The sequence below is a fragment of the Solanum tuberosum genome, unplaced genomic scaffold, assembly GCF_000226075.1.
Source record: "Solanum tuberosum cultivar DM 1-3 516 R44 unplaced genomic scaffold, SolTub_3.0 scf00125, whole genome shotgun sequence".
In the NCBI taxonomy this organism is placed as follows: Eukaryota; Viridiplantae; Streptophyta; class Magnoliopsida; order Solanales; family Solanaceae; genus Solanum; species Solanum tuberosum.
This window is the reverse complement of record NW_006239052.1, coordinates 1,381,057-1,401,392: the sequence shown is the minus strand read 5'-3', so window position 1 is coordinate 1,401,392 and position 20,336 is coordinate 1,381,057. Positions and strand designations below refer to the sequence as shown.

At 35.3% G+C, this 20,336-nt stretch overlaps 2 protein-coding genes across 4 annotated transcripts in view; both read left to right on the top strand.

The window, feature by feature from the left end:
* LOC102604751 (probable hydroxyacylglutathione hydrolase 2, chloroplastic) overlaps nt 1-6,725 on the top strand; it is a 9,990-nt gene extending 3,265 nt beyond the window's left edge. The window contains exons 4-8 of one of the 2 annotated variants that reach the window (XM_006350656.2): nt 881-1,004; nt 2,182-2,282; nt 5,549-5,623; nt 5,720-5,818; nt 6,243-6,725. In XM_006350656.2, coding sequence (XP_006350718.1) covers nt 881-1,004; nt 2,182-2,282; nt 5,549-5,623; nt 5,720-5,818; nt 6,243-6,389 — 546 coding nt within the window. In that variant the 3' untranslated portion in view covers nt 6,390-6,725. The remainder of the gene's footprint in view (nt 1-880; nt 1,005-2,181; nt 2,283-5,548; nt 5,624-5,719; nt 5,819-6,242) is intronic. The other variant, XM_006350657.2, reaches the window with a different exon arrangement.
* A 1,844-nt stretch (nt 6,726-8,569) lies between these two features.
* On the top strand, nt 8,570-19,810 carry LOC102604195 (flowering time control protein FPA). Of its 2 annotated transcripts, none has more exons than XM_006350654.2 (6): nt 8,570-9,026; nt 12,058-12,303; nt 12,961-13,101; nt 13,370-14,352; nt 14,820-16,207; nt 19,524-19,810. In XM_006350654.2, the coding sequence occupies exons 1-5, from the start codon at nt 8,781-8,783 to the stop codon at nt 16,186-16,188; spliced, it is 2,985 nt and encodes a 994-aa protein (XP_006350716.1). In that variant the 5' UTR covers nt 8,570-8,780; the 3' UTR covers nt 16,189-16,207; nt 19,524-19,810. The 2 variants fall into 2 exon arrangements, with proteins under 2 accessions (XP_006350716.1, XP_006350717.1); XM_006350655.2 differs by having other exon boundaries at nt 19,509-19,810.
* Nucleotides 19,811-20,336: the final 526 nt, after the last annotated feature.

The window sequence follows — 20,336 nt, the reverse complement described above, 5'->3', positions numbered from 1 at the left end:
CGAGGGGTGGGGGCATTGGGTGGGTGGGGAGGAGACAATGAACATGGAATGTCACTGTGGAGCTTGTTTCCCTACTTTCATTAGGAAAGTCATTTTCCTCATTTTAAGGAACTTGTTTTTCTTAGAGAAAATGTTTTCCTAAACATTTTGACCGATTGAAAACATTTTCCTCATACCAAACACACCCTAAGTCTAGTTTTTTCTGAATTACTCCAATCCATTTATTTTTCCTTTCCTGTTTTAAATGTTTTTTTCCTCTTTATTTTTTGTGTGGGGTGGGACTGGAATGGGGTAATAGGTAGGGAAACTTTACCTGGTTACAGGTTTTGGTTCAACAGAGTGATCTTGTAAATGGAGGCGTTAAATTAGGTCTTGGGCCTAACTCACACCCCAAAAGCTAGCTCAAAGGGAGGAGGATTGCCCAAGCCTTGTAAGGAGTCCACCCATCTCATTAACCATCATTAACCACCAATGTGGGACTTTTTGCTTTAACAGGAGGAATGTAAAGTTTCTTTACCACTTTGCTCCTGTTGCCATAAATCTCAATGAAATGCTTTAAGAACTGTTGGGGCAACTCTCTGTCAGTATCTCTTCCAGGCGTTATTGGGGCTGACCAGTTTAGAGTACTTTGTTGAGAAAAAACCGTAAAGGCCCAGCTAAAAGCACCACACATTTTCAACATATTAACCATTTTTTCAAGCTCACGATTTTTTTTGAATTGGATAGAGATTAGGATATAACTTCAAATTGATATTGCACTTAAAAGATCATTGGTAACTATAATGGGCATTTCTCTTTGATTAACAGATTAAGGGTTAACATGTTTGTGTCAATTGAAATTTTGTCAGAAGAGGCTTTCATTTCGTACGTGATTTTGTAGGTAATTGGATCTGGAGTAGACAGTGATAGAATACCTGGTATTGACATAGTCCTAAATGATGGAGACCAATGGATGTTTGCAGGCCATGAGGTGTTTGTCATGGAAACTCCTGGTCATACACGAGGTTGTATTCTAATGCCTGATATCATTTGAAAATTGCCTTGAACTGTCTCATAGTCTTTGTTGCTTTTAACTGTTTAAGCTATCTGACGAAATAAATGTCTATTTCCCTGTCAAATGACACACTTCGTATTGTTTTGTTTTTTTCCTTTGTTTTTCTGCTTTTGTCATGGTTAAACACCGGGTTCATTTTGGGAGCACAGCACCATTTATTTCTGTGTAAATTTTCTTGATCTACATGTGGTTTTAAGAAGTTGCTAGTTTTTCAAGTTACTTGCTGGTCATGTGCTGAAGGAAATATCCATTTAGTATAGGTGTTTGAACTCCAGTTGGGAATTGGTTGACAAGTGCATACATGTTGAGAGAATTCTTGTCCAGTAGTATAATAACATCTAACAAGTGAGAGCTTAGACTTTTACCACGATAATTATTGTCTTCTGTCTAATTACTCATGGAGGGATAAAGGAAAGAGATGACAGATCAAGGAAAAAATTATGTCTATCAGAAATATATTCCACTAAATGGAGCTGTAAAACCTTTTGAATTGTTTACTAACACTGTTCATCTGATCCCATTTCATGTAACACCATTTGATTCGGCATGTTCGTTTTATGTTACACTATTTGGTTGGGTACAAAATCGAGGAGATATTTGTCACACTATTTGGTTGGGTACAAAATTAAGGAGATATTTGTTTGACGGGTAAATATATATGATATATAAATTTGAACTTTCTAAAGTTTCTTCAGCTCACATCAATCTAACTAATCAGTTTAAGATTTGATGGTTATCTATTTCAAAAGTATCAAATATTATGCTAGTATAGACTACAGAAACTTTAGAAAGTTAATATTATTAATAGAATGATGTCAAACATGTTGGTATGTTCCAACATAAAGAGTGTGGTTTTGAGGTATAGTTAAAGTATGCCTCTTCTATATGGATCACAGCTGTTGGTTCTTTTCACATGATTTATAATGAGAAATCATAGATTTAGTTAAATTTAACTTTTTCAGACCCCACCTGTGGACCATACTGGGTATGTTGTTATAGATTTAGGACCAAGTGGGGAATGGGGATTACTTCTGATTTAAATTGTTATCTTTTAGATGATCTTATGTGCGATTTTATTTGCTTAAAAAATCTCCTCAATTTTACTAATACAAAAAAATGCATGACAGGGCACATCAGTTTTTACTTCCCGAGATCTAAGGCAGTTTTCACAGGAGACACACTGTTCAGCTTGTCTTGTGGAAAACTTTTTGAAGGAACTCCCGAGCAGGTAAAGTATAGTTCTATTTTGCGGGTTGTAACATCTGTTTTTTTCTTTTATTGGGCTTCTATATTGATTTTCGTTTTATTTGGAGAATCAAATGTTGATGGTTGTCAACTATCAATCTGAGTTGGACTAATTAATGACAATAAATAAAACCAGTAGTTCTTATTGTTTAACCTAAAAACTTGATGTTATCTGACGCAAACGCGTGCTATTTTCTTCTCGTAAAATAATGAGATACATATTGTCAATTTGCTGATTGTATCTTTTTTTTGTGGTATAAAAATCGAGCCTTGTTTGGGTTAGCTGACTAAAAGTAGTTGATAGTGCCAAAAAATACTTTTCAAGTATTGAAGCTGATTTGGATAAGCAATTTATGTTTTTAGATAGAAATGGTGAAACTGATGAGCACAATTTTTTTTTTGTATGTTTGGGAAAGCTATGCTTATAAGCATTTTACTTTATGGAAAGAGGTGATCCTTAGCAAATATGGGTAGAGTTCTTAATGGTGTACAAACTCAGTTACTAGCACTTGCGGCGTTGCAGTATAGAGGTCTATCAGAAGCCTTTGGCCCTTATTGGAGAGGAATATCCAATATAGAGTGGGGAATGGCATCGAGATTCTTTTTTGGAAAGAGGTTTGGATTGGTTCTGAGGCCTTAATGAATTCTTATCCAGATCTTCTCTCTTTCTCTAGCAGTCCATGACTTTAGATAAGAGGGTTTGGAGGTAACAAATTAGGGTAGAAAGTTAGTTGGTTGTTGAGCGATCTCTTGCTTTCCTGCGGGATAGGATTGGTGTCGTACTTGTACCTTTTTTCTTACTAGTGGTATTAGCACTTTTCTCGATGTTTTTGGTTCTTTGATTTTGTTTATCACCTGTGTGTTTTGTGCTTTAGGTTATCGCATTATTTTTGTTGTCATTACTGTTCTTTGTTCTTTCTTTTGTCTGTTGTGTAATGTTCTCCATTTCACATTATTTCGTTGTTGTTACTACACCCACATATGTTTTTCCTTTTTCAACCTGTTTGGAAATGCTTTATTTAAACTGAGGATATCGGAAACAACCTCTCTAGCCCTACAAGGTAGGGGTAAGGTCTGCGTACACACTGCCTCCCCAGACCCCAAACTGTGTATGATGTTGTTGTTGTTTATAGTTAAAAACATTGCCAAAGCAAAAGTGTTTGTAAGCTGAAAAACATTAGTTGGGGGGATCAACTTATGGTTTAGAGGGTGTTTGGATTGACTTTTTAAAAATACTTATAAGCTAAGGGGTCGTTTGGTACAAAAAATAATAGCGCATGGATTAGTAATGCAGGGATTAGTAATACATGGATTAGTAATGCAGGGTTTACTTTTATCAAGTGTTTGGTTCATTGTTTCAAACTTCATCTTGTGTTTGGATTAAAACTCTTTAAAAAGTTTCTTTCCAATTATACCCTTGAATTATTATGTAGTTCAAGGTAGATAATTGTCGACCAAACAATATTATTTTTTTTTGGCCTTCGAACTAGCTATATGAGAAGAATTCTAACTAGCTATGAGAAGAACAATTTGTTGTCATGTTTCCTATTTTTTCACTTGAATTATTTGAGGATAAATAATTGTCATCTTAGTAAATTGATCACTTACAAAATGTCAATTTTCAATTTAAAAAAGATAAACCATCTACTTTTAAAATTGAAAAGGCGGTCAACAATGGTAAAATTGAATAAACCAACTACATTTGTACATAAAAATTGCAACTTATAGTTTTAATATGTATGTAATTTCTTAAATTGTTCAAAATACAAATAGTTAGAAAATCTCACACACACACATATATATATATATTATAAAATCCATTCAATTAAGATTGCAAACGTCATGTAGTGATATATTTGCCTTTTTAATTAGTAAATGTTAAAATAACTCACATTTCAAATTTGTATTGATTTCTATTGGATTTATTTAGTAACAAACAACTCTCTCTAAAGAATTTGTAAGCTAATTTATTTAAATAAATTTACTAATACAAATATAAAACATAAAATCAAGAAAATAAACAAAATAATTAAAATGATTTGAGGGATATTTTTGTCTTTTACATAGACTTATCCCATAGTATTATATCCTATGTATTACTAATACCTCCAAATGGAAGGTATTAGTAATACATCCTATAATACCATGTAGGATGTAGGCTCCAATTCCTACCAAACATAGTACTAAATAATACCATACATGATACATGGACTATTTCTTTTAATGCGGTCTACCAAACGACCCCTAAAAGTCATAAGTTGGTTGTACCCAACTTTTAGCCTTTTAACTTAATTTTGTACTTCTTTGGCCTAAAAGTAAGTAAGTGCTTTAAAACACTTTTTTATCTTTCCTAAACACCACAAAAAATAGAAAAAGAGCTTTAATGCCAAAAACACTTGAAATAAGCTATAAGCCAATCCAGACACCCTCTTGGACATATTTTGACTTATAAGCACTTTGATCTTTACAAAATGCATACATGAGCCGTAAAGTGCTTATCAGCAAAACAATACTTGAAGCAACTAGCTGTCCTACAGTATTGTGATTTTTCTGTTTCTCTTCATTTTGTGATTCCCATGTGTTTCACTTTCACCCATTATTTTCATTTTGATTTTCCCCTTTTTTTTTGTTCGTGTATTCTAGTTTCTACTATTGCCTTCAAACATTGACGGTAGGTCAATTTGCTAGATGGAAACATATTTAATTGTAATCAAACCCAAAAGTCATTGCACCTTCGTTTAATGTAAAGAATGTGATAGGATGGAGTAATCCACACTAGAACAAGACAAAATGTTGTAATGGTAAAAGCACTACTTCCAACCAAGTGGTTGGGAGTTCAAATCACCTAGGGATAGAAATGGAAAAAAAGCACTGAAGGTTCTAGGGAAGGAATTTTCGGTAGGTGTGGTTATTAGGAATAAGCTTACAACCTATCCGAATCATATACATGGTTTGCAGTGAGCTAGCCTAGTCTAAAATGTGGTTGTATTAGAAAAAATCTCTACCTATCCTAGGCTGTTGTTACCTACTGTGCAGATTGATCGGGTTTGTGAAACAAGAAGTTAAACTCTGTCTGCTTATAGTGCTATCTTATTTGCAATTGAAATGTGAACAAATGATGCATCAACCTATCTGAGCAGAGCTATGTCTGTTGGGCAGAAAACATTTTTGAGTGGATTACTTGCCAACCAAAAATAATGAATAGTAGAGTATATATTCCCGTTTATACTTATCATGTTAATGCTACAGATGCTCTCTTCACTTGGGAAGATCACATCCTTACCAGACGATACAAATGTCTACTGCGGCCACGAGTATACATTGGTAAATTGAGTTTTGAACAACTGTTGCTTGTTGTTGATAACTCAGTCCTAGCATTGACAGTTTCTTCTGACCTGACTATTTGACACGTTTTAACAGAGTAATTCGAAGTTCGCACTTTCTATAGAACCTGGAAATGAAGAATTGCAGTCATATGCAGCACATGTTGCCAATCTCCGCAAGAAGGGCTTGCCAACAGTAAGTTTCTTTTGCTGAAAACTGTAATGAGAACAATTTTTCACTTGACCTGAATTTTAAACCTTAAAAACTTTAGGGACACTTGCATGAGTCATGAGAATGAAAGCTTAATTGTATTTGACCCTGTTAAATATTTTCAACTTACACCTTTGCCCATTGGTGTGCTAAGGTGCCCAATAATATCTTAGTAGGATAAAGAATTTATTGGTAACCAATGACATCACCAAGAAGACGCTAAAATTTCCAAAGTTATACCATAGAACTCATAGACTGAGGAATCTAGAATTAAGTTATTGACATCTTTCATTTTTAACCAAAAAACTACGTGGATAAAAGCATGTGTATTATCTTTTTCCGCTAATTTTGGGGAGTATATTTCTGTTAATAGTCAATATATGCTAAATATTTCATTCTATGGTGCTAGATTCCAACAACCCTGAAAGCAGAGAAGCTATGTAATCCATTTCTTCGAACTTCAAGTACAGAAATCCGGAAGTTGCTTAACGTTCCAGCCACAGCTGATGATGCTGAAGCCTTGGGAGCCATTCGCCGTGCCAAGGATAACTTTTAGGTCGGGCATGGGAATTGGCGCCATAAACGACCCAGAAAATGTGTTAAGATAAATAGTGGCTTACCATTTTTTGTATAGGAATAGTACAATCTACCAGCCAAAAAGCAGAAGTGGAATATCTGATTCCTGTTCATGTTCACAATTAGCTTGTGGAGAGTCCAATTGTTGCCTTGAACAGTCTTGATTCAACCTGGTTAAACTAGACCCTTTATAGATGTTATAGTGACAAGTGCTGCTTTTTTTTTTCTTTCTTCAAATTACTAATGTTTCTTTTGTGCATCAAGATTGAGATATAATTTTGTATTTTGTAATAAAGATAATGTTCATTTCTCTCAATCCTGCAATTAAAGATAAGGAATCTGCAAATCCAAGAAAATCCCATTCCCACACCCCATCTATTAAGCAAGAACATAAGGTATTGTTAGGGGTCGTTTTGTATGTTGGACAAGCATACATAGTGCTCGTCTTATTTGTTTGGTTATTAATTATTCTTGGAGAAAAGACATAACATGACACCAGAAGTTGTCTTGAATTTTTAAAAAGATACCTAAAGTTTGCGGGAGTTCTATTACCCCATGGAACTATTTCAAATCACAATACATAAACACTTTTGACCCATTTTCACAATAGCTATGTTCTCACATTTGATAGGCGCGTGGAGGAGTAAAAATACACCCCCAAACTAGTGTAACCAGAATAAAAATGTCATGTGGCATTGACAATTTGAATTTTCTTCTTTATTAAAAGACCCACTTTCCACTTCTCCAAAACCTCCATTGATAGATGTTGAAGAGCTTTCCATCTACAAAAAAAATAAAATATCCTCATCCTCAATGAAATTATCATCTACTTTACTAGCTTCAATTTCTCCCTTTTATTTTATTTAAAAGTTATGAAATCAACTAATTTATAAATCTTGAAAGTGTAATTGCAAACAAATTTCAAAACTAAATCAGTGAATAAACATTCAAACTCAAATCAGTCCTAAACTAACACTACATAGCATGAATAATAGATAACACAAGAAGAAAATAACAACAAATCACTATAAAGATGATTTTACAAAAAATCACTACTATATAAAAAGAACATTTTTTAAACCAAAATTTGCATTCAAATCAAGAAACAATTAACATGTGAGCCTTCACTTCTTCGTTTTGACTCCATAATTCAAGAAATTATCTTCGCAAAACAAATTTACTGTGACTATTGAAATGCTTTAGGGTTTTGATCATCAAAGAGAGAGAGAGTGAAGTGAAAATCTAAAAGGGGTTTAGGGTTAAATGGAGCGGATCATGATTAAAATGTGAATGAGTCAAGATTTTATCCAATTTTTACTAAATAGATTAGAAAAAAATATGTAATTGTGAGATTCACGCTCAAGCAGTGAGAATGCAGATTGTGTAAAAAGTGTGTATTTATTGTGATTCTGAAATGTTTTGTGGGGTAATAGGACACCCGTAAAATTAAGGTGTCTTTTTGAAAGTTCGAGACAACTTCAGGTGTCACTTTATGTCTTTTATCTTATTCTTGCGGAGGTCGAATACTAGTATTGGGATTAGTTATTTTAGTATAAAAAAATCGAAAATGATGATAAAAATACCTTTGAGGTTGCTCAATTTTGTTTTGTACTACTTTTTCTGTTCAATATTTTAAATAAAAAAATTAGATATTCAAAAATTATACTAAGAGTACTATAAATTGTAATTTTTTGCATATCAATACGATGAAAAAATACACCATAAAATGTTAGTCAAAGTTTTTATAGTTTGACTCTAAAAAAAGAAAACTATGAAAATTAAAAGTGGACGAAGATAATAAATAAGATACCTCCTTATGGTTCGTTTTAGTCTGTTTTATGATATTTAGTTATGCAACCGTCCTAATTAGGGATATTTAAAATCAAAATGTTACATAGACCGTAGCCATAAGACCTATTATAGGCTAAAATGTTTGCTATTCTGCGTAATTTTCCCTTAAAATTTTTTAGATTCGAGCCTTAGAATATAAAAAAAATATTATTGATAGTGTTCGACTAGAAAAAGTACAGATGAGGAAAAATAAATATAAATAAAGAAATAAAAATAAGAGAGAAACCAAAATTAAAAAGAAAAAGGACAAAGTAGAAGGTTAAATTTGTCTATTACACATACAAGCACATGTAACCCACCTATAACTTTTTGTCTTCAACCGATAGCTCTTGTTTTAATCGTCGCCTCTTCATCTCCTTCTCCTCTTTAAGATAAGGAAAAAAACCTAAACGCCATTCACAAACCTTAATTTGCTTCTTCTTCTTCTTCTTCATCATCTCCGTTTATCTTCTTCTCGATCTATTACTTCTTTTTCTAGGGTTTCGTTTTCCTGTTTGATTAGTTTTCTAGGGTTTCAATTATGGCACCGCCTGGAGAAATACCGTCGAATAATCTATGGGTTGGTAATCTAGCACCCGATGTTACTGATGCAGATCTAACTTCTTTGTTCCAGAAGTACGGACAGCTTGATAGTGTAACCGCTTATTCTTCTCGCGGATTCGGTTTTCTCTATTTCAAAAACATCAACGATTCTAAGGAGGCTAAAGACGCGCTTCAGGGATCCTTCTTCCATGGAAATCCTCTTAGGATCGAATTCGCTAAGCCGGTTTGTGTTTTTGATTTTCTGTTTACTCGTTGTTTCATTCTGATTCTAATTCGGATGGATTTTTGTTGTTTATTCATCAATTATTTGTTATTTTTATTACTAAAATTTTCAACGTTGTGTTTCTCCTTCTCCTATCATCTAGAAGAAGTTCGCACTCAGAATCAAAACAAAAAAACATATAAAAAAGACCAGACGTACGCAGATCTGCGAGATTATAAGTAGATGCGTAGAAAATAGATAGAAGATATAGATGAAACACATTAGGAGGAACAGAATCACAGAATTCCTACTCGTTAGTAAATGAATATGAATGAATAACTGATAGAGAAACGTATCGATTTGGATATGATATGCGATGAACAAAGAAGAGAAGCGTACAATTATTGTATTGTTTTCATATATCTGAAAATTAAAATTAAAATTGAAAATCAACATTTTGCAACATCTATGCGTCTGGTATTCAATACCTTTGCGAGATCTATGCGTATGGTGTTCAATTCCTTCTTCCCAACCATTGACCGATCTGTTTGTTGGAAATGTGATTGGTATATTTAACTTGTTAATTGAACAAAATTAACTCAATAGAAAAGACAATTAATTGTTTTTGAACCAGCAAAGGATGTGGTGCACTCGCCTCATCCACGGCTCAAGAGGTCTCAGGTTCGAGTCCTGGGTATGGAAAAAGCCTTGGTAGGGAGCTTCCCGCGAATCTGGAATAGTTTGGCTCCAATGTGGGCACTGAACACCAGATGTAAAATAAAAAAAAAACTGTTCTTGAGATTGCAGATAAGTGATTGCACTGGTTAAAGGTGTTAAATTGATTTTAGTTTTTACTGTAGAGAGCTTCATTTACGCGTAACAGATCTGAGATGTAAAAATAGTAGTACTAAAGTTTTCTTCAACCATTTTCTCAGATTTTTAAAGTTTAGACTGCGAAACGTGTTCATCAAATTTGGGATCCTAACATGGTAGATAGATATATATTGTTCTGGCAATGAATAAATCAATTCTAGAACGTTACAGACAGCTTCAAACATTGAAGCACGATCTGCAAATATAGGCACGATCTGCAATTAATCCCCTTTTGCTTCCCCAAATTTGATGCGCTACCATCCTACCAAAAGCAAAAACAATTGCAACGTGAGTTTCACCCAGTTTTAACTTACATATTATAGATATTTATAATTTATGTACAGTGTAACTGATGCAGTCTTCTGCGACTTAGATTTCAAGTCCTTTTTTAAGTGTTAAAAAATTTAATCGATGTTGGCGTGTTGTAGAAGAGTTGTTTTGGGAAAGATTCAAGTTGCATATAATTTTTTTATACAATTTTATTCTAGCAACCATTGATTACTTATTAAAAGTTTAGTACCTCGTTGAACAACTTAAGAAATAATTCGTCGTTTCTCCAAAAGAAATATGTATCTATATGTCAAGAAAGTCCAATACAGGTCAGAATAGACAAAAGCTTCACCTATCAATGCAATGGGTATATCGTGTACCCCATCCCTAAATAAAAAAATAAATTAAATAAAAATAAATATAAATAATAATAATAATAATAGAATCAAAGAGATAACAATATGCTGTGAATGTTCAGGTGGTATTTGTTAACATATGAAAATAATATTGTATAAGCATTCCCTTTATCAAAAAAATTATTGAATAAGCATTTTGGGAATGAAGTTTAGGAGGTTCTTAACACTTCCCAGAAGTATGATCAAGACTTCATAATATTCTGGAAATGACCCTGTTTTGTCACCTATTTACTTAGGGAATAAAAGAGAACCAGGCCCTTTATGAAAATAGGCACCTGAAGCAAAGTTAAGATACTCTATTCAGTTATAAACATGTGTGGGATAAAACAAATTATATGCATATTTGACGAATCCCTGCATATACGTATTGGACATAGAGCCTGTTTGGATGGGCTTATAGGTTTTGACTTTTTTGTTGTTGTTTTGACTAAAAAACAAGTGCTTAAAAGCTATTTTGGCTTAAATGCACCTAAAATAAGTTTATCCAAACAGACTCTTAAGAGCGGGGTGAAGTTTGAATGTAGAGGGTGTCTGGTGATACTGTTTTTAAATTCTGACTGCTAGAGGTCCAACTAGATATTCAAAAAGGTGGTTATGAACTATTACCAAGAGCTAATACACTTGCTAAGGAGATACGAAGAATGAACATCCTAGAACCAAAAATTCAACTTCTCATTCCTTGGAACTAGTCATCAAACCAACTTTAGTTGGATTACATGCACTTCTGGTGACTAGAGAGCTCTCTCTCGCTTTAAATAATGATATGTAATATGTTTATCCCTCAAAGGAGGCTATATCTTTTTCTAGTTATGATTAATTAGGTGTGGATCTCCATGTATTTCCTAATGTCCTTATGTACTAAATGCATCCCGCTTCAGAGGTAGCTGGTCCCTCTGGGATCCTTCAGTGATCTGCTTATTAATTGAATTGGTTGGCAAAAGATGCATATGTATATGGATAGTTTGGGAAGGATTCAAACTGAACTATAGATGTCATGGAATCAATATTTACTTGGAATGGATAAAGGGCATGTCCATACAAATAAATTTGAGTTCATTTGTTTGTTGGGATTGTGATTTTGGCCAGTATATGTGGCACAAAATTGTTTTGGGATATTTAACTTGGAGATTTCTGTGAAGCTCCCTTGTACTTAATGCCTTCATCGTCTTTACTGATGGTAAAATGTGCACTATGACGCTTTGTGTTCATGTGGAATTTCTATAACACTACACCTGTTGGTTGAATCATTGTTCTGTGTTGTATGTACTTGTAGATCCTTTACCACTATGGGTATCTTAACTCTTATCACTTGATGACTGCATTCATTTTATGATTTTTGTAATAGTAGTCTAAGTGCTGGTTTATTTGCTCGGCATGATTCTTCTTGCATTATGTTAGTTACCTGCCTGTTACTTGTTGTGTTCTGGTTCTCATTGTCTATTGTATTGTGTCAGGCAGTTAGTCTAACACCAGTTATGCTGTCTGGTTTGCAGGCAAAGCCATGCAAAAGTTTGTGGGTAGCTGGGATTAGCAAGTCTGTTTCAAAAGAAGAATTGGAAGATCTATTCAAGGGATTTGGTACAATTCAAGAATATAAGTTCATCAGGGATCGCAACACCGCGTACATTGATTTTGCTAGACTGGAAGACGCAGCAGAAGCGCTGAAGAACATGAATGGAAAAAAATTTGGTGGCGAACAGATTCGTGTGGATTATCTCAGGTCACAACCTACGAGAAGAGTAAGTTGTTTTCTCTACAGAAAGGTTTACTCTTACTAAAGAGCTTTGATTCATTTTCTGCAGTGCTACATTTTGTAGAGGAAAATGTGTTATGATATGGAAGTAGATGTGTCAACCTTAAGAATGTTGGTTTTAGCTTTGGTAAATGAGGTTTGGTGTCTATACAGAATTTCTTCTGCGCGACAGTCACCTTGCTGGCACAAGACATATAGAGTATAGTGATAAGAATCAGAGTCTGACTTGAAGAGGAAAGTATATTGTTAGTTTTTGGTTGAGACAAGGATTGTTAAACTCTCGCATGTAAGCTTAGCAAAACCATAGGTGGTCCAAAGTTTGAATAAGAGAGGAGCATCATGGTAGATTGTCAACAGGCTTAGGATAATCTAATTATGATGAAGTTTATGAATACTGAGTTCTATGGGGCTTGCCTACATAGAATGCATTCTTGAATAAATTCAAGAGGATTTATAAGTTGAAAAAAAAAGGATGTAAAAGACTCATATATCCGGAATCAACTAGTTTGGGTGGAAGCGTAGTTGATTGATTGATTGTTTCTTGCTAGCACAACTTTTGGGTTCACCCAGTAATCTTCTTGTTGAATTGTGGATATTTATGTTGCATGCTTCCATGATTATGATGGTATCCTAAATCTTTCAGGAGCAAGGACCGGAGTTTCGGGAAATGAGGGATGGACAGTATCCCAATAGGAATGTTGGCCATCCTGACACTCGGCTTATGCCTCAAGATTTTGCCAGGAACTACTCTGATCCTATGCATGCTGGCTTCAGAAGGCAACATGTAATGCTCCTTTGTCTTTGAAAGATTTCCAATGTTTTTCTTAAAAGTTGTTTGAGTCTAGAAACACGGGATATGTTTGAGTCTTTTGTTGTGTAGGATTGTCATCTGTCCTCCTTTTGTACTGTTTGGTATACCTTTATTAATAAAATTACCTTACTATATCCAAAAAAATGAAGGAAAATTAGGCAGTTAACATGGTTCTATAGTTTGAATGAAGTATGCATGTTTGTTAGTCCTAACGTTCTCTCTGTTTTCTTCTTTTGTGCAGCCATTTCAGTTGCCAGTGGGACAAGGACATGGACAACCTAGTAAAGTCTTGTGTATAGGTTATCCTCCTTCTGTCCACGTCGACGAAGATATGCTACACAATGCTATGATTTTGTTTGGTGAGATTAATGGAATAAAAACATTTTATGATAGAAATTTCTCATTGGTTGAGTTTAGAAGTGTGGAGGAAGCCCAGCGTGCTAAAGAGGGTTTGCAGGGCAAGCTTTTCAATGATCCAAGAATCACAATTGAATATTCTAGCAGTGGTCCTGCACCTGGCAGAGATTTCTTGGAGTATCATCCTTCAATTATAGGCCCAACAACTGACTCTTATCCCAATGAAAATTCATTCCAACCAGCACAGATGGGTATGTTTGGCCATAATCGTCCTATGTTGGCCTCTAATGTACCTGGACGTTTGCCACCTTACGGTATTCATGGTCCTGACATCCCAGCTAGGCCTTTGGGCATGCAAGGCAGGTTTGACCCTATTATTTCAGGCCCAGAATTTACTGATTTGCCAGTAGCCAGTAAATTGCGAGATACAAGTCCTCATAATGTTGTGGGGGGCCCAAACTGGAAGCCGGCATCTCCAACACCGGGGGTGCTTTCTTCTCCTTCAGGTGCGCAGAAACCACCTAGTAGATCTGCCATACCTGGCTGGGATGTATTTGATTCTAGCCAGCTTCAAAGAGAATCTAAGAGATCAAGGATTGATGGGGCATATGATAATTCTTATCCCCATAAAAGAACAAGTGACCGAGCTGAACAATATGGTTTGGGTCCATTTGGTAGCAGTGTTCCTTCTGGTCCCGTTACAGTCGGTCAAGCAAATAACAGTGTTAGCCCTCTAGATGCAAGAATTTCTCCAGGACAGCACCTTCCTGGCCACGATTATATATGGCATGGCACTATTGCCAAGGGTGGAACGCCGGTGTGTCATGCTCGCTGTGTTCCTATTGGGGAAAGTATAGAATTTGAGATGTAAGTATCATTTGTACTTTCCTTGTTGCTTCTTGAAGGAGATATCAATTTTTGGGATTGTCTTTATGATTTAACGCTGTTTCCAGATTTCTCAGCTTGTTGATGTCAGTCAGTAATCATCTTTCCAATTCATTTTTTCAACTGATGGTCTCTACTCTCTACAATTTTTCTAACCTATGGGGGCTTGGGGGATGGGGTGGTGGTGGGGGGATTCTTCACAAAATTTATTATGAAACTCCTTCCTAAATTCTGTCAAGGAAAGCTGTTAGCACTGGCATATGTTTGATTTTTCTTTGGCTAATTGAAGTTCCATGATAAGCTTTCTTCTTTAATAAGATTCATCTTTGTTCAACTAATTTGGAACTAATATATATGACTCTTATTGTTTTTTCTTCATTCAGTTGCATGCACCATATTACTTGTAACAGATGTAATATGCTTAACTCCTGCCATGTTTCTTTTTGCAGCCCTGAGGTAGTCAATTGCTCCGCGAGAACGGGACTAGACATGTTGACCAAACACTACGCAGATGCTGTTGGGTTCAATGTTGTGTACTTCTTGCCTAATAGCGAGAAAGACTTTGCTTCATACACTGAGTTCCTGAGGTACCTGGGTTCAAAGGATCGGGCCGGGGTGGCAAAATTTGCTAATGGAACCACGTTATTCTTGGTGCCACCTTCTGACTTTCTTACTAAGGTTCTGAAAGTTGTTGGTCCAAAACGTCTGTATGGGGTGGTTCTAAAGTTTGCACATCATATGCCTAGTGGCACATCCTTGCCACAAGAGTCCAGTCAACCTCAGTATGTCGATGCACCACGGATGCCATCTTCTCAAGCTGCCTATGATGCAATGCCTTCCGTGGAAAGGGTTCCACAGATGAACTATAATCAGGTTACTCGAGAAGATGTGAAGCTGCCTTCAAAAGATTACGGTTCTCTAACTGCTGCATACCCTGTGAATACTGTGCAGCCAAGTAATTCTGCTGCATACCCCTCGAATCATATACACCAAAGCAATACTGCAGCACCAGCCCAAGCAGGGGTCTCTTTGACCCCTGAACTTATTGCAAACCTGGTAAAGATTCTACCAGCTAACCAGTTACCAAGTGTGGAAGGAATGACCATGCCTGCAGGAGCTTCTGCTGGAATGCCTGCATCGGATGTTGCTGTTGGACCTGGTAAAGTGCAGCAACAATCTTGGAGATATGACCAGCAAGCTCCTGGTCAAGCTGCTGATCACATGTTTTCCAGCCAATTTAACAACCAAACACAGGTTTTACCACAGCTCCAAGCTCATCCGCAAGTCTTGAACACGCCTAACCATTATTCTCAAGGGGCAACTAGTTTTAACCAAATTCAAAACCATAACCTCAACCTGCAAGCACAAGGCGGTCCTCCTCAGACATTGCCCTCGACCATCATTTCTCAAGGTACACAGCTCTCAGCCCAGCCCCATATTGATCGGCAGCTTCAGCTTGGAAGGCATCAAGATGCTGCGAGTGGTTCTGGGATAGCTCATGCCACAGATGCCGTAGGACATTATGGTTCATCTGTTCCTCAACAACAAACAAATCTTGTATCATTGACCAACCAGACTCATGGTGCTAATGTTTCCCAGTCACAAGCTGGCATGCCTGTTGCCTCTGGGATGGGGCTTGCAACTCAAATGCAGCAGTTGCAGTCTGCACTTTATGGGTCAGCACAGGAGGGATCAGAATCGGAGGTTGACAAGAACGAACGCTACCAGGCAACTCTATTATTCGCAGCTAGTCTCCTCTCTAAGATACACAACCAGAAGCCAAGCAGTCAAAGTGGGCAAGGGTCAGACAATCATTGAAAGGATCTCCTTGAGCTAGGTAACTGTCCAACTCTTGACTTGTGGATTGCTTTTTAAGATTTCACTTTCGAGGTATTTTTGTGCTTAATGGGCTCTCTCCCTTCTTTTTGACTAGTTATGTGGTTTCAGTGTCTAGTCCACCTCTTTTATCCCCCCCTTTTATTTTTCTAAAAAAAAAGACTGCTACAATCCCTCCAAAGAGAAGAGAGAGGATCAACGTTCTAGCTAGTAATTCTTTTTTGGAAGTGTAGACCTTCAGTATCTGTAGGCCTGGAGATGAAAGTGATCTAGATGCTTAATGATGGTTTGGGTGTTAAGTTTAGCATCAATTAGAAGTATTGCAATAAGTGAAAAGCTTTAATGGTTGCAGAAAGATTGCGATAAGTTGGAAGTTTGCTTGTGAAGTTAGTTATTATTGGATATTTTTACTGTAGTCTTGTGAGAAATTTTCCAGGAGGCACTTTCTTTGTCCATATGGCTATATTAATAGGAGAAATTAATGGGACAAGTCTAAATGATTCATGGACATTTGAACAGGACTCCATATTCAATTGGTTTCTCAGTGGTGAAAATTGACGAGGGTCATAGATGTCTAGCATGTATTGTTTGCATCAGACGTTTTAGGTTGAGCTTTAGTGGTGGAGTAGCAGTTCTATTCTGAATTTATTGCCTTTAAACCTTCATGCTCTGGAATTCTGTAGATCAGGTGTTCCTCAATAGGGATCCTCTCTTTTCCCGTGACACATTTCTTTTTGTGAGGCACTCTCTTTTTTTCAATCTGACCATTTATATCTACTGATTGTTGAACCAAAAAAAAAAAGAGAAAAATATCTATTGATTGTGTTTGCCATGTCCAGTTGTTTACCATTTTTAGAGCTTTGCCTTTATGCACTCTAAGCTAACATAATATTATGTGTTAATTACCGTCTTATTGGTTTAGTGGGAGCATTCTTCATTTTGCCTGCATGATTATCCTAATTTCTCACATTTGTTTACTTTTTCACCATAATTTTGTTGCTACTTTTCTTTTGGTGTCATGTTTTTCATATGCATTAGTTCCTAATCTGGTGGTTTATACTGATAAGATATTGTAGCTTTCTTTGGATGAGCTTCAGTATTTTGACTGTAGTTGATTTATATTTTCTGTTAGTAGAATTCAAATAACAAATGCTTAATATTACTAAGTTTTGTAAATTGGGGTTATGGAAACTATAATTTTACTGAATCCTGGAACATCTATTCCTGCAGTATCAAATATGCTTGCTCTTCAATATATATTTTAGGAATATACTAAGATATATGAGATACAAAGTCATTACTAATACCCAAAACTGTACGCAAGAATATCAATATATCCATGTTTTAAGTAATAGGAATCTCTACATCTAGACACTTGTCTTTTACGACTAGAGCTGTTTGGCTCTGCAATTAGTTTCAACAGAGCTGCACATGGACTTAAAATGCTATCTTCCAATCGCTTAAATGTTCTCTCAAATTAGTAGCTTGCCGATTGCTTCCCCCTCCCAAAGAAAACCATTGTTGTTGGACAATGTGATGGGAGTGCAGCAAACAATCAAAGCTGGATAGGCTATAGGCTAGGCAAGTTCTTAAGTAATTGAGTCTATTCCCTTTGGAGGATGTTTGGCCTTTGCATGGGCGACTATGGCTTTAGTAACCCATGTAAAAATGGGTAGGCAAAAGAGTCCTGGATAACTTTGTTTCAGTGTGAAGCAAAATAAATGAACTTTGTAACCTTAAAAAGATAAGTCCTAAACACCCGTGTGTGGTTTGCGAGCTATTGAATACCATACCAAAGGGTAGCGGCTGTCCTTGTCATTTAAAAAAAGATAAGCACTAAAACTGGAAGACCAGAATCCCTCTTGAAGTATAACATATCATTCGATCCAAACGTACCTGCTTAAAATCTTAAACTATACTAGGAGTTGCTATTATATTAGCGCGTAACTGTTGTTTCTGCAAAACTGATAAGTAACAACATTATGATGATTTGTTGGATAACAGTAGATGTCTTTCAGTCAAATAGGAGAGATCTTCCTTCCCATGGAGCTCCATTCTAATGTTGCAAACACAAATCAGCTTCCAAAACTCCTTTGAATAAAAAATTGGAGGACATGTATGTATATTTTGAAATGTCTAACTAAACCTTTCGCACCGTCTCTTACGTAAATGGTTATAAAATGAGGGATGTTACTAGACTTCCAAATGCAAAAACTATAGACAGGCAAATATTCATATTGAACAGAAGTATGGATCTGCATTTATAGCAGCTGGGCGAATTTAGTTTTATTACTATTAAAACACTGCTCATCACTTGGTTGTTCGGTCCCAAGAATGTGGCTAATGAAAAAATATTAGTAAGATTCGGGTTCATTTCCTAGAGAGAAAAAATACTACTCCTTTTCTCACTTCTCTTTCTAATTTATATCTTAAAAAAATTTCCTAGATTTTATAATTTAGAGAGTCTAATTTTGACATTGTACCTGACTTGTTTATTATTATTATAGGGTTCAAAAGGGGATTTTGGTACATTATACATCTTTTATTTAATAATTAATAATATATTGGGATAATTCTTCAAAGTCAATGATTGATTTCAAATCTGATTCAGTTCAGTGATCTAAATTTGTTTTTCAGCTCCATCTTCATAAATTTCAAATAAAATACTCTCTTCTCCTTTATAAAAGTATGATCAAACATAACTTTATTTTTTCAACTCTAATTTCATAAATTAAGTAATAAAAAATAGAATCTACAGCCAAAAGCCTGGTTAAAATCGTTTTTAAAAAATAAAAATAAATTCTTGAATCATAGTCACAAACTTATGTACTTGAATGGCAATCATTGGGGGCTCCTCCCATATTTACGGCAAATAAAAACTGAATGTCACGGTAATGAGTTTGGCCGTTAATAACGACATTAATGTTTGACCCTTTTGGTGTTGACTTGTGGGTCCCAGTAGCTAAAATATTAAATAAGAAAAAAATGACGAAGCTAAAGCATATATTTATTAGTTAGAATAAGCTTAAAATTAATTTTGGTGAAAATTCCTTTTTGCGGTGAGATGTAACATTTTGTATTCTTATTTCCAGTGAATAAATAGTTTAAGAAAGACTGACGTGGATAGTAGTAACCAGAAAATTGACTTTATTAAATGGCCTTTCTTCTAATTCAATTGATTATCACTACTATTTGTACATTTTATATGTCACTAAAAAATCGAAATTTGCAATTTTCTCTCTTCTTTTTCTATTTTTTTGGTTCTCCCTGATATATAAATTAAAAAAAATCTCTTTTAACAGGTTGATGCTTTGTAGGTAGGGATGGCAATTGAGACAGAGTAGGGCAAAGGCTAAATGGACCGAGGCGGATTAGAACTTTATACTCAGAAATTAAACGGAGTAGGGTAGATGGTAGAGCTATCGGGTCTAAGCTCAGCGTTTTGTAGTTTGTTTTATGTAACTTTCTTAAAATTGAAACAAGTTTTACTTAATGTTGGTTTGCTAGCATGAGTTGGAAACAAGAATGAATTGTTTTGTAGTCTTTTCGAAAATATTGATTTTCTTAAATCAAAGGGGTAGTGTTAAACTTGTTCAACCATAAATGTTGCTATCAAGTTTGTGTCCAATAATTTATTTCGTTAAATGATTTTCATTTAATTAAAATAGTGTCAAAAACTATATCATAGGGACTAAATGATTTTAATTCAAGAAAATTAAATGATTTACCTTATAATGATTTTAATTCAAGAAGTTTATAACTATATAGTACTTTTGATTAGATTTCGTAATATCAAATGCTTGTTGCCTCGGGGTAAAGTGGGGGTTTGTGCGTTCAAATGAACCTAATAACTTTTTCCTAGACCATGTATTTGTACTAGAAAATTAAACAAATATATATGTATATTAACTTGTGAATCCTAACAAAAATGATTGACGGTTCAGCGATAAGGAAGAGATCGTTGAAATGCTTTTCATGCTAAAATTGTGGGTTCAACCCCCCACCCCCCACCCCAACCTTTTTTTTTTATAAAAAAAATGAAGTTTAAAACTCCAAACTCTTAATCCTAGCTCCGCATTTGGCCACCTTTAGTTGAAAAGTTGGAGGTATTATTTATTAAAACCCCATAT

Excerpts from the sequence above, each read along its gene's own strand:
- LOC102604195 (XM_006350654.2), top strand. The coding sequence starts at position 8,781 with ATGGCACCGCCTGGAGAAATACCGTCGAATAATCTATGGGTTGGTAAT. Across the intron at positions 9,027-12,057 it reads GGATCGAATTCGCTAAGCCG|GCAAAGCCATGCAAAAGTTT; the intron begins GTTTGTGTTTTT and ends TCTGGTTTGCAG. Across the intron at positions 13,102-13,369 it reads CTGGCTTCAGAAGGCAACAT|CCATTTCAGTTGCCAGTGGG; the intron begins GTAATGCTCCTT and ends TCTTTTGTGCAG.